The sequence below is a fragment of the Epinephelus fuscoguttatus genome, linkage group LG4 (assembly GCF_011397635.1).
Source record: "Epinephelus fuscoguttatus linkage group LG4, E.fuscoguttatus.final_Chr_v1".
Classification (NCBI taxonomy): Eukaryota; Metazoa; Chordata; class Actinopteri; order Perciformes; family Serranidae; genus Epinephelus; species Epinephelus fuscoguttatus.
Genome location: NC_064755.1, coordinates 3,922,802 through 3,937,463, shown reverse-complemented (window position 1 = coordinate 3,937,463; position 14,662 = coordinate 3,922,802). Strand labels below are relative to the sequence as shown.

Sequence of the window (14,662 nt, the reverse complement as noted above, 5' to 3'; positions counted from 1 at the left end):
ATTTTAAAATAAAGTTTTAAGTCACTTTAAACCTGCTTCTGTTCTGACTACTGATCTGTTTATGTAAATTTGTAGTTAATTACTGTTCTGAACATTTACAGATTGCAAAGTAACTTATAATCATAATTATGATGATTATTCCATTGACTAATTGTTTTCAATGATCTGATTAAAATTACAATGACAGAAACCATCAAAAGCCATCACAAGAGCCCAAACTGACATCCTCAAATGTCTTGTTGATTCTAACCAGCAGTCCAACATATTTAATTCACAGTGATTCAAACAAATATAAATAATTCAGAAAAAGAATATGGACCTCACCTTACTTGTGCCAAGCGTGAACTCCCGTTTAGGATTCCTTCAGTGTTTATTCATGAGATTTTTGCAGGGAGCTGAATTATCTACAGATGACAAGGTGATTAAAAGCCGTGAAAACACTTAATAGTGAAGTTTTACTTTTAAAATCAGTGTTTCTCTAACGCTGTTCAGCTTGTTGCTGACAGGCCGTTAGTCCAGCACCTGCTAATGTGTGCTCACCTTTTTCTGTAATACTGTAAAACTTCAAATAAAAGCTTAGTCCCTTTTACTGGCCTGCTGTGGCTACATTTTGACAAATAAAGGTCTGTCTCAGTAAGACCCCTGGTCTGGTTGTCAAGCAGTTCATCTGTTTTATAGGAGTTCTGCAGATGTATAAAACCAGGTTGATGGCTACCTCAAATTATGTGTCCATTCCTCAATTACCCTGTTAGTTCTTCATATTCCTTTAGTCCGTAAGGGTCCTCAGATCAGAAAGAATCAAAAGAGTTTTTCGAAAAATTAATCCAAGTTAATCCAAATTAAAGGCCTGTCCCATATAGACACCTGTCCTCAATACAGGTCTGTTGATTTAAGTGATTAAAGCAAATAATAGCCTGGGATATTAGTTGAGGTTTTATGGTAACTTAAAATTCAGACGTTCAGGAGGTTTTACCATGAGTCGAATTATTCTCCGAGGTCTCCTCTGCTCCAAATCAAATGAACCTGCTGATTTAAACCAATTCAATCAGGAGAGACTTGTTTTTTTAGTAGGAAAAAGGCTATTTGTCAACATGTGCACATAAGAATGAAAAATGTGGACGATTAGACCCCCATAGAGATGGTATGATGAATAAGGAGGATGAATCCATAGTTGAATAGGGTCTAGATGCTGGTGGTGAAGAGGAGAAGATGGAGAAGTGCCGATTATCTGGATGAGTAGAGGCAATCAGTAGTCAGGCAATGATTTCCAATGGGAAAATGCAGCCATCCTCTCACTCTTGAAAACCAGACTCCATTGAGAAAAACAGTAACATTGCTGAACACAAGAGCTGCTGGTCTACTACTGCCTCAAATAGTTATATTGTTAGTTTTAAGTTTAAGCGTATGCTACATTGAGAATATTTTCACCACTTAACCTTTCAGTCAGACAAACAGCTCCGACTGGGAAGCCGTGAATGGCTTCAGTTACCCGTCTATGATCTCCTAAAAGCCACCGGACTCCATTGACGAAACAGTAATTTTAGCTGTCTGAACACAGGAGCTGCTGGTGTACTGCTGCCTCCAACACTTACCTTATTTGTGTTAATGTTCGACTTTGACATCTAAAAGGGTTAGTTTGGATTCACACAAGAACACAAACTAACCAGTAGACCAGTGAGCTAAAATTACTGTTTTTCCTCAGTGGAGTCTGGTGGTTTTGAGGAGAGTATAAATGGGGAACTGAAGCTGTTCACCGCTCAGAACGGGCTGTCTGACAGAAAGGTAGAGCAGTGGAAGTCCTCCCAGTGTAGCACACACTTAAAGTGGTATTGTTTTTTAGGTGGGACTTATTTTAGGTGGCTAAAAAACATTTTGTTGCTGACCCTTCCACAGCAGTACATTGCTTAGCTTGTTGGACTCCAGCTTGCCTCTCCAAACTTAGAGCATGCACACTGACATTTACTGTATTTAACATACTGTCTATGGATAACTAACCGTACCACCGCAATTCAAAAAACTGAACTATCCCTTTAAATACACACACAAGGCCTGGACAGGTTTGTGCTCCTGTAGACTTCTGTCATCACATGCACACTGTAACACTGCCCCACTGCTGTATAACTGAAAGAAAAGAAGCATGCAGCAGTCATGGGCCCATTAGGATGATTTTATTTTTCATCAGCTGTACAATGTCTCATTTCCAAAAATGATGTCAAAGTTTTCTTCTGTTTTTTCGGTCTTAAAACGGACATGTTTAAAACCATCTTAAAACCGTTCTCTCAATTCTTCTGCCAAAACAAACAAGCAATGTGCAAACAAACAAAAACAATGCTGTTGCTATGAGAACAGTCAAACATCTGTCTTCCATCCGTCCGCCTGCAGAACACCATGATAGGTTGGCAACAGAATATTTTGTCTTTTTTTGTTTTACAGAATGAGATCTCAGACAAAAGCAGTACAATAAATGTTTCTGAAAGATTCTTATAAAAGTGTCAATTTGATATCCAAACACTGATTTCCTCAGAAACCTTCCATCAGTATCTTGGCACTGCTATTTTATCTGTGACCATTTCTGTGTTCATGGTTCTTTACAGCCTTGTTTTACAATGTTGGGCATCTAACCAATGTTTTTACAGAGGAAATGGTTCAACCTGACAATAACAGGTATTGTCATAAAAGGAAGGCCACATAACAACCATCACAACCTGTGGTCAAGCCCACTAGGAAATCAGATCACTTCAGAGCTTTAAAGCCCTATCACATCTTCAAAAGAATCCAATCATATGATTTGTTGAAATTTGGACCATGAAGATTACTTTTGGTTTTCACCTTGATTCACAAAGCGATCTTAACCCTGTTTTTTAAATACAAATGAGGGCTAACTCTTATCTGGAGTGACTGAGCTGGAGAGGACAAACCTCAGTGTCAGCTGCAAGATGTAGCCCAGGGTTAATGCAACTGCAGGACTTGAGTGAATAGCTTTAATCCAGGGCTGAGGAAGAGTGTGGAAGAGCCCTCTTCATTACCTAATTAAGTCACATAGTACAGCAAATAAAACACACGGCTTCCAAAAACAGTATATTATCTGTCAAAAAAAGAACAAGAAGGCTGTTTTACTAGCTAAACTTCATTCAGTATGTTTTTAGATGAGTGCCCAACAGTTTCGTCTTTCAGCAGATACTTAAAAACCTCTTGTTCCTTTACAGGTGATGCTAAACTCACCTGCGGGCCAAACGTTAAAGGAGAACAGAATGAGACAAGGCTTCTGTCATATGACTGAACCAGCTACAGAGAAATGCAGTGGCAACTACAAATTGGCCAGAAAAGAAAACTGTCAAACAGTTATGTGTAAAACTGAAAACACTTTTTTCACTATGAGCAACAAAATATACACAGAAAACTGATAGTGGTTCAGATTAGTTGTGTTTGGTTGGTTAAGAGGGGCTCATCTATGGAACGAAAGCATGATGAAGAGGTCATTTTGCAAACCACCTTTACAGGCTGGGGACATGGAGTACCAGCTATGGCACCAAAATGTTTACCATGTCAATGAAAACCTCAATATCCCTTTTAACCAACACATCTTTAAATCATCTATTTAAAAACATTATAAAGGTTCACAAGAAATTGAAAAGCAAAGGTTTTAATATGTGTATTTACATGCAAACCACCTGCCAAAGTTGGCTGATTATTGTGGGGGGAGAGGGCTGTTTGAGTTACACACTGATTCACAATCTGGTCTTAGATAACTGTTCCAAGCAATACATTAGCTGGGATGTGAATCCAATTCAAGGAAAAATAAGAGTGTCTGATATTAGCTTGCAAAACAATGTTTGAGTTTGTTACTGCCTTTTACTTCAAGTGAGATGATTCAAATGCATAGACATAATTCCATGTTAATTGAAGGATTTGGAATGTTCAAAATCACAACTTTAGTACAATGTTTTACCAACTCTACCAGGATTTTCTCCAACTGACAGGGATCATTCAGTTCATGTGGTGGCAAACGATCTCCTTCAAAATGTAGAACAGGAGAAGGAGGAACGTTAACTATGAATGACGAATATCTTCCATCAGTGAGAGGTAGAAGAAAATAGAAAACAATTGAAAAATAACTATGTTGGTGACTGGAAACTAAATTAGCAGCTATCTCTAGTATCTCATTAGCATGAGCTGAGGGCAAGATTCCATTAGGACAAGGTTGACTGCAGGCAGCATGGATGTCAAACAGATGAACTAGAAAGCTAAATTACAGACTTCAGTTCCTCTGAATGTGATCTACCTGTGCCCATTTGCTCATGAATAAAGAAGAATCCCTCTGACAACTTTCTTCTGTAAAAGCCTCAATGTACAAACACCACAACATGGGCCATGTGTTTACACAGGCCGAGGAGGAAAATCATAGTTTGGGGGGAAATAAAATACAGATCATATGACTGAAAGCAAGTGGTATCTCAGTGACAAACTCAAGTACCATATACTACGCTTCATTAGGAAAAACTACATTTATATCTATATATACACATATAAAGGCTTGGAATTTGCAAAATCAGCATAGTTGCAAGAACAGCAAGCGGGACAGCAGAAAATCAGAGTGAAAGTAGATCAAATGATGTCTCCTTTTGGCAGAGCAACACAGAGGAGCTGAACAATAACTGCAGAGTGTGTGGGTAGAGACTGCCACAGGATGTGGCTTTGGGTAGAAACAAGTAGCAAAATACACAATGATTCATTCAGAGGACATTCAAACTGAAAAAAGCATTTAAGAGCAGAGAGCAGTCTGTCGTTAGCTTGGACGATATCTGTATATGATGTGGGAGATGACACAGGTATGTGCAGTGGGGTATGGTATGTTGTGTGTGTGTGTGTGTGACCCACAAACATCAGTATGCAGTTGATGTACATGGATGTGGAGTTACTGTGTGTACGTATTTACATGCAACTTCCCTTCTTTGTGCATGGTTGTTTTGCAGCCACTTCAATGGAGGCAAAATGGCCGCCATGACAAGCTCACACTGATGGAACATGAGGGTGAAGGCCATGGATGTGGAAATGTTAATGTGTATTTGCCAATCTGACCCATAGTCCAGCTGCATGTGTACGGCTGTGTTGTGTTCACCGGTCCATCATGCTGAGGATCATCTCTGGCGTCAGATCTCCGTTGGCGGCGGCGGCCGCTGTTTCTTCATTCACAGCCAGCTCAACAGTCTCCACCCCTTCCCCATCTAGCCCCACCCCCTCCACTGTCAGGGCCACTCCCTGCTCCAGAGGTGTCGCTGCAGAGGTGTCACCATCCTCCTTCTTCACTATGATGTTCTCCACTGCTCCGGTGCTCTCATCCTCCACCTGAATGATGGCAGCAGCTACAAAACACAACAACAAAGACACATTCAGATGCTGCATTCAGGGGTTGTGAGAACAAAAAAGTGGCCATTCTTTTGAATGATGGAAAGAATAGAATTTTCCTGAAGGAGCCAAGACAATGACTGATCATCTCTGGTCTTTATGTGTTAACTGATTATTCATGATAATGCTATATTTTTGTATATTGAGCGCACATGCACTGTTAATGAAACCGTCCTCATCATATTTTGCAGTTTATTAAAGACTTGTTTGTTTACAATTCAGCGGTGATGTATACTGTTATTTTTGTTTTTAGACATGGTGACTAACGCTCAAGCCACACTGCCTGTGTGAGCAACATGTGCATCACAGAAACTCTTGTTTTTTATTTCAGTACCAGTGTTAACAGGTTAGAGCAGCCACACCGCCAGTGTGAACAGCGCTGCTCAGTGGGGGAACATCTCAAAATAAGAAATGTCTTGAATACGAATATTCAACAATTCATTTGAATGGGGGCTCAGTGGGACAGGTAGTGTGACAGCAGCATTCACATAGTACAGTAAACACTAATGGCACTAATGACAGATCAGAAATGTGCAACATTTTTTCCTGACACTAGATGCCACACAAACATCAGAAACACCAGGTAAGTATCTGTGAGCTGTAAATTCAAATTGTGGCTTTTAATTTTGGAAATACAGTAGTTACAGCAGCAGGCCCCTCTGTGTGAGCACTGCACACATGCGAGTCACAGCAGTTCAGTGAGGTAGCTGTCACAAATTGCTTACACAGGCAGTGTGGCCTGTGCATAAAATAAAGGCATGTTCGCACTGAGCACAGCACTGTACAATGGTAAAGTTTAACTGGGATTTGTTTACAGAGTTGCAAAGACAAACTGACATGACATTTCATGAAAATGCTGCAAATTATAAGGTAGATGGAAAGATCCAAGAAGCCAGCTGAGATGTTGAGTTTCACAGTTCTTCGGCACACTCAGTAACAACTATATACATCAACCTCTCTGAAAGCTGCAGCCTGATAGGTCACTATATACAACTTTTGTTTGTGCATGTTCAGCATGACATGCACATTTCAGTAAAATAACATCCAGTATGAAATCTAAATGCATAACAGTCATTCTCAGCTGCAATGCTTTGATAGTCCTAGTCAGCAGTTTAATTATGACTGATAGGAACTGCACTGCTTTAGCATTATGTTTATTTTTTTTTTAGCTGTAGTGCATGTTTCACAACACTTATTGCATATGACCACCCCAAGACAAAATGCATCCTGTTTTCCATTAAAGTGCTCCACATCAACAGGTCTAATAAATCCTGTCAGTGTTCTCACCAGAAGCAGTCGCCTTGGTCGCCACTCTGACTGCTTTGCTGGGTGTTGGAGGCTTGGGGGCATTCTTTGGGGGTCGGCCTCGTTTCCTCTTGACCGGTGGCTCATCAGGGGCTGGTACTGGGATGGCAGCAGGGGCCTGGTCCAGCTCCATGTTTTCCGGCTCCTCCTCTTCCTGCAGCAGTGCTGCTTCTTCGTCACCCTCACCCTCTTCATCCTCATCTGGTTCAGCGTGATCCTCCTCTGCATGACACAGAGATACAGCAAAGACAGAAATCAGATTAACTAGTCCAGGGTCTCGACAGTTATAAAGAAGTTTAATTTAAGAATTTTAAAGATGTTTTTAATACTGCTTAAAATTAAATTTAAGACCAAATAACACAGACCATACTTTCTGAGCTTACAGCACGGTATGTGCGATTCCACCTCCCTGATTCCCATTTCCCAAACCACAACTGAAACAACTACAGCACAGTTTGCTTAATAAACATTTCCAGGCTCTGGCTTTAATCACCTTGAGTAATTGTTGTTATTTTTTAAGCTATTTGTAATTACATTTGCATTTTCCTGTTATTCCATAGCTTGCAAGGTCTTAGTTTAATGACTAGGACTCATTGCGTGCTCTTAAGTGTGTGTGTGTGTGGGGGGGGGCAAAAAAAGAAGAATTGCACACATACAGTTGTTGTGTTTAAGTATGGTACCCCATCGAACAGTGTTTCCCTCCTGTTAAAATAATGTTTCCTATGGCACCAACACCAAAAATTACATCAGTGATGTGACTAAAAAACATTTGAGACCCAATCAATCTGAATTTAAAGACAATTTATTACTTTTTAAGGCCATTTGTTAATAAATGTGTGTGTAAGACATTTTAAAGATTATTTTTTGGGCTTTTGCCTTTAATGATCAGGACAGTGTACAGTGGGAGAGAGAGAGAGAGAGAGAGAGAGAGAGAGAGAGGATGATATGCAGCAAAGGGCCGCAAGCCGTAGTTGAGCCCGCGACCGCTGCAGCGAGGCATTGTGTTTGTACATGGCGCGCCAGCACTGTCCACTAAGCTACCGACGCCCTGTGTAAGACATTTTAAGATTTTTAAGGACCCGCGGCCACCGTGTAATCAGAACAGATCAAATACAGCGTCATGCCCACATTTGTATGCAATGTAAAATTCTCACCGCTGTCATCCTCATCTCTCCTGCTCCTCATCTTCCTCTTTCTCCCTCTTCTCCCTTTTTTTGGGGTTGGAGCTCCATTCTCTGCTTCCTCCACCTCACCGCTGCAGTTCTCTGCGTGTCGGGCCATGGTGTTCTGCAAGAACGCACTGTTAGGTAGCCTGTTGACTTTTAAAACGTACTATTTTTTAGCCCATGTTGAACCACCTAAGAGGTATGTGACAGGTAGAAAGAGTGTTGTTACCCTGCGAGTGAAGGTCTTGCTACACTTGGGGCAGACGAAGGCTGTGGGGACGAAGTTGGGGTCATGGTAGCGTTTGAAGTGCATGTCCAGCAGCTGCTTCTGCCTGAAGGTCTTCTCACACTGGCTGCAGGCGTAGGGTTTTTCTCCAGTGTGGGTTCGACGATGCATCACCATGTGGCGCTCCTGGACCCAGCAGGACGCACAGTTATATACCACAGTTAAACCGACAGTACTATAGATCAGTTCAAATCACGTTTTAGCTATGGTACCAGCATTGCCCTGTATTGATCTATCTGTGGGTCTGTCCATCACTATGTCGACAACTACTGGATGGATGGCCTTCATGGTGCCTTGAGGATGAATCTTAAAGATTCTGATGATCTCCAGACTTCTTTCTTGTACAGTGAAATTACTAAACATCTACCAGCAGACAAACTAAACTAAGATGGTGAGCAACTCACAGAGCCACCATCATTGCTGTAATTCAAAAATGAATATTTTTTTATTATTTCATTTGGGTGACACATATTTAATATTCAAGTGACATTACTTGCTACGAGAATGCTAACCTTACGCATCAGTACTCAAAGACGTTAGTGTGCACACACCTGGCGGCAGCAGTAGTCACACATGTCGCATTTGAACCTCTTCTCGTTCTTATGGGACTTCTGATGCTGGATCAGGGCGTAGCGTTCATGGAAAACGGCGTCGCAGTAACGACACTTCTTTCCAGTCTCAATGAATGAGTGCTGCTTACGGAGATGGACACCTGGAGATGCACACACAAAACAGAGGAAAACACATCAGGGGAATGAAAAACTCTGGCAGTGTAAACTATCTTGTCTGTCTGGTGATGCCTAGTTCACACTGCACAGGACTTAAGCCCTGATTTTTTGCTCAATGACACATTTTGGTTGACAAAAGTCCCAGGTTAGGGGCAAATACAGGCAAGCGTGTATGTTTACAAAAAAAACAACAAAAAAAAAAGATAACGTTTATCAGTTTAAACATTAAATAGCTTGTCTTTGTACTGTATTCAAGTGAATATACACCTATCAGCTGGGCACTGCCATCGACAAGTGCCATTGTCAAAGCGGGTTTACTTGGTCTGCAACGGTGTTTAGGTGGGTGGAGCGCATCAGGTAGCATTTAAGTGAATGCCAGGACTCAAGATTTCCCAATGGAACACTGCACTGTAACAAGATGATTAATGTTATTCACTTCACCCGGCAGTGGTTTTAATGTTTTGGCTGATTGATGTATGTCGAAATAGATTTACAAATAATTGCATTCGGTTTTCATTTATGTTTTTCAGTGTCCCAACTTTTTTGAAATCAAGGTTGTATCTGGACCTGTTGGGAAAGCTTGTTGGTGAGCTACAGCCAATACGAGCGAAAGACACGGGCTGACGGCAGAGACGAGCAGTGTTGCAGTGCTCTACAAGGTGTGTGTGTGTGTGTGTGTGTGTGTGTTTAAGAGAGAGAGTGATAGTGACAGAGAAAGGGAAAGGGAAAGAAAAGGTGGAGGGTAGACTATTGCACACAATAACTTACTTGGAACACTGCTTGGTCACTTTTTGACTTGTATTTTTTCTAGTTAATACCCTGTGGGCTGTGTGTGTGTGAAACCCTCACCAGCCAGTACAAAAACCACCATGACTTCAAGACTCCCAATAACAGGACAGACAGTTGTGTAATGTAGACAGTGCAGCCATCTAATGACTTTGAAAGTCATGCAGTGTGAATTAAGTTAAAAGGGATAGTGCACCCAAAAATGAAAATTCAGCCATTATCTACTCACCCTCATGCCGAGGGAGGCTCAGGTGAAGTTTTAGAGTCCTCACAACACTTGCGGAGCCTCCATTAGGTGGAGTTGTGTTGCTACCCCCTCTCCCCTGGGATCTCTGCAAGTGTTGTGAGGATTCTAAAACTTCACCTGAGCCTCCCTCGGCATATGGATGAGTAGATAATGGCTAAGTTTTTTTTTTGGGTGCACTATGCCTTTAAGTTTCACTGTGTGTGTGTGTGTGTGTGTGTGTGTGTGTGTGTCAGTGTTACCCAAGTCACTCTTGCGTGCGATGACAGTGTCACAGTGTGGACAGTGGAATTTGGCCACATTCTCTGTGTGTTTCTGCAGAATGTGCATCTTCATGGTTCCACTCTGGGTGAATCGGGCATGGCAGATGTAGCACTCATAAGGTTTCTCTCCTGAGAAGAGGATGGAGAATGTACACAGGTTGATCATTGCTCTTATAATCTTATAAAGTAACAAACGGGTAGGAGGTATGAAACACAATGTAAGATTTAGCCCAAAAGTATAGATTTTAACAATCCTGCATCCATCAGTATTTATAGATAAATATGATACTTCTCTAGTTGGTTGTAGTTGTTGTAGACAATAAATGGGGGAGGAGGTGAGCAAAAGGCCAAATGACCTCCTAACCTGTTGATTGGAATCATTTTTTTTGTTTTTCAAGGGAGCTAAAAAATAACCATATTAACATAAAAACATCACTTTATATGCCTTTATCCCCAGAATAAAAACAAAACAAACCAAAACTGGAACTGTCACCCCACGATTGTATGCCTGTAAAAACATGGATGCTTCACAGCCACAGAACAGATGATCAGCAGTTTCAAGGTAGACGCCCAAGATGGGTGAAGTTGACCTTTGACTTTTTGGATATAATGTCATCTCTTCATTATTTTATCCTATTAGACATTTTTGTGAAGTTTTGTCATAATAAGCACATGAATACTTGAATTATGGCCAAAAAACCTTTATTGTGAGGTCACGATGTCCTCAACTTTTGACCACAAATTTCTAACCAGTTTATTCTCAGTCCTAGTGGACATTTGTGTCAAATTCAAAGAAATTCGGACTTCCGGGTTGACTCAGCCCAAGATGGCAGCATAGGTAACTAGCTCCCGATCAGTACTCGAGAAAAAAACCCCGAATTCAATTACCTTGATAGAAATATATACATCTGAAGCAGAGATGGAAAAGGGGGGGGAAATCAAGAAGACAAACAAACCAAAAGAACCCGAAAAAAACAACCCGAATTGACCAACGAAGACGGAGGTGATATAGCAGATGACACGGAGGGTGAGGTGGAAGAACACATGGAGGCCGAGGCGGCTGCAGTGATTCGAACGGGACTTAAAGATATCGTTAAGGAGATCCAGGACTTTAAAACCGAGCTGAAAATGGAATTCACCACATTCAGAGAAGAAATCAAAAAGGAAATGAAGGAAGAACTCGAGGTTTTTAAGAAGGACATTAACCAGCGGCTCACAGAAACAACAGCAGAGCTAACCATACAAACTACGATAATCACTGAGACCGAACAGAGAATTGAAGACCTAGAAAACTGGAACATTGAGGCAAAAGAAGCCCTACTTCAGTCCGTAAAACAACAGAGAATACTACAAGATATGCTGACAGACCAAGAGGGAAGAAATAGACGGAATAATATCCGCATCTTCGGTCTGAAAGAGGGAGCAGAGGGCAGCTCTGTAACACAATTCATTGAACAACTTCTGAAAAACGAGCTCCCTCTGCCGACAAACATGGATCTACAAATACAGCGGGCACACCGAGCTTTACTGCCGAAACCAGACGTTGATAACCCCCCGAGATCTATCGTGGTCAACTTCCTTCAATACATGGTGAAAGAGACGGTGCTGAGGGAAGCCTGGAAGAAAAAAATTCACTATCAAAACCGAGCACTCTTTTTCGACCATGACTACGCCACCGAGGTTGTCCGGAAAAGAAAAAGAATACAACGGTATTAAAAAAGCTCTTAAGGAGAAAGGAATACGCTTCCAGGCGCCTTTGACGAAAATCAGGATTCACTGGGAAACTGGCCCGCGGACATACGAGAGCGCACAGGAGGCTGCGAAAGAGCTGAGCCGGAGAGGAATCACGGCAGAGGTGCCGGGGAGAGGTGCAGCCAGGACCGGGATGGAGGAGCGACTCCAGCGGGCACTACCGTGGCAACGAGTCGGTAACTCAGAAGATACTGCTTTGCGAGCCAAGCAGAGACTTCAGGAATTTCAAAGGAAATAATGGAGAAAGACGTATGTGAGCGCATTGAAAAGACTAATTAAGGACAGATTAATATTGATTGCACTCCTTGAATTGGTCAAAATATTGATCTTGTCTTCCCTTGCTATATCTGATCAGTAGCTAAGAGCATACTTTTTGCTAGGAGGTTAATGCAGAGATATTATTGGACAATAAGACCAAACCTACCTAGAGAGGGGCCCCCATATGCTGTGGGATATTCCCCTCACCCCACGAAGGTAACGTGGGAGGCACACATATGGATACATGCCTACTTTTGGAAGTCAAAGTGTTCCCTGTTCTATATCAAACTAGTTCTATGTTCTTACGAAGTTGTTGTTGGTTGCCATGGTTATGATACGGATCCAAGTAAAGTACAAGATTTTACAAAAACAATATGAGTAATATCTCACTAGTATCATTAAATCTAAATGGGCTGAACAACCCAATTAAGAGAAGTAAGGTAATTTTGAAAATGAGAAAACTTAAAGCACAAGTCATCTTCATCCAGGAAACACATTTATCTCAGGAAGAGCATGAAAAGCTAAAGAAATTTGGTTATAGAAACACTTTCTATAGCACATGCGAGCGGAGCCGTAAAATAGGGGTTGCGATAATGGTACAAAACGCAGTCAATTTTGAATGCTTGAAAGAAGTTAATGATGAAGGGGGACGATATGTTCTTGTTAAAGGAAAATTAGAGAACAAGATAGTCACATTAATTAATGTATATGCCCCGCCAGAAAGTGATAAACATTTCTTTACAGTTCTATTTACAATTATAGCATCAGAAAGAAGGCACTGTGATGTGTGCTGGGGATTTTAATGTAATTCTGAATCATAAGATAGACACAACAAGCACAAAAAGAAGTAAGACTCACTTAACTAAATTTATGAATATGTCACTGAAGGAACAGGGTATGGTAGATGTATGGAGAGAACTCCACCCAACAGAGAAAGACTATACACACTATTCCAACACACACAACACTCATTCTAGAATAGACTATGTATTTATGAATAGCTGGGACATGCACAAGGTGAAAAAATGTGAAATTGGAGTGGCTGATATTTCAGACCACAACACAGTTCATTTAACTGTAAAAAATGAATAATAGACATAAAAATACAACTTGGAAACTAAACAGTGGCATAATGAACAATAAAGTAATAATTGAGCAAATTAGAAAGGAAATAAAAAGATGTATCGAAGAAAATTCTACAGATGAAATTAACCCGACTATCCTATGGGACACTTTAAAGGCCGTAATTAGAGGAAAATTAATAGCTATAACATCAAATCAAAAGAAGCTAAAACAAGCAGCTTATCTTGATCTGACAGGAAAATTAAAAAACCTGGAAATAAAATATCAATAATCAACTCCTACGGGAAATGAAGACCATAAAAGGGGAAATAGACAAAATTCTGAGAGGAGAGATAGAGAAAAAACTTAGATCTGTGAAACAGGAATATTATGAATCTGGCCCTAAAGCTACTAGACTACTGGCAAGGCGAATTAGGAAACAACAGGCGCTAAATACAATACACAAAATCAGAGACCCTCAATCAGGCCAATTAAAATATAATGCTGCAGAAATAGAAAATATATTTAAGGATTACTACAAAAACCTATATACACAACTACCCTCATCTAGTGAGGAGGCAAAAAGACTTTCTCAACTCACTCAGTTTGCCAGCTATTGGAGAATTACACTACAACGACCTCACAGCACCTATAACACCTGAGGAAATATCCAATGCTATATCTAAGCTTGAAGCCAATAAAACCCCTGGAGGTGATGGTTTCCCATCGGAGTGGTACAGAACTTTTAAGGAGGAACTGATACCTCTCCTTGCAGCTTCCTTTAATTGGACTCTCAAAGAAGGCCACTTACCACCATCCTGGAAAGAGGCAATAATTTCAATAATTCCCAAAGAAGGAAAAGACACAGAATATTGCAATAACTTCAGACCAATATCAGTTCTTAATGTGGATTAATAAGTAATATTAATGGACAGGAACACACAATAAGTCTATTTGCGGATGATATTATGATATACCTAGACAGCCCCGATACGACTTTTACTCAGCTAATGCATCTCATAAAAGAATTCGGTGAGCACTCAGGATACAAAATAAATGTAAATAAAACACAGATCTTGACCTTTGATTATACCCCATCCCCACAAATCAGGAGAACTTACCAATTAAAATGGCAATCAAAAACTATTAAATATCTAAGTGTGACTTTAACAAAACAGCTCGCTCACCTTTATAAAGCAAATTATGACCAGATCCATTTCCAAATTAGTAGAGACATAGAAAGATGGTCGCCCCTGCCATTAGATTTTAACTCTAGAATTGAAGTAATTAAAATGAACATTTTTCCTAGACTACTATATTTTTTTCAATGTCTGCCTATTAGGATTCCACAAGAAAAGTTTAAAATTGGGGATAAAATGATCTCCAGATTTGTATGGAACGGTAAA

At 40.6% G+C, this 14,662-nt stretch overlaps 1 protein-coding gene across 2 annotated transcripts in view; it reads right to left on the bottom strand.

Annotated features, from left to right (window-relative positions):
- Positions 1-2,153: 2,153 nt before the first annotated feature.
- ctcf (CCCTC-binding factor (zinc finger protein)) overlaps positions 2,154-14,662 on the bottom strand; it is a 31,069-nt gene continuing 18,560 nt past the window's right edge. For both annotated transcript variants that reach the window (XM_049574424.1, XM_049574423.1), the window contains exons 11-16: positions 10,164-10,313; positions 8,715-8,875; positions 8,107-8,289; positions 7,866-7,998; positions 6,694-6,933; positions 2,154-5,363 (exon numbers count right to left, since the gene is read on the bottom strand). In XM_049574424.1, coding sequence (XP_049430381.1) covers positions 5,116-5,363; positions 6,694-6,933; positions 7,866-7,998; positions 8,107-8,289; positions 8,715-8,875; positions 10,164-10,313 — 1,115 coding nt within the window. In that variant the 3' untranslated portion in view covers positions 2,154-5,115. The remainder of the gene's footprint in view (positions 5,364-6,693; positions 6,934-7,865; positions 7,999-8,106; positions 8,290-8,714; positions 8,876-10,163; positions 10,314-14,662) is intronic.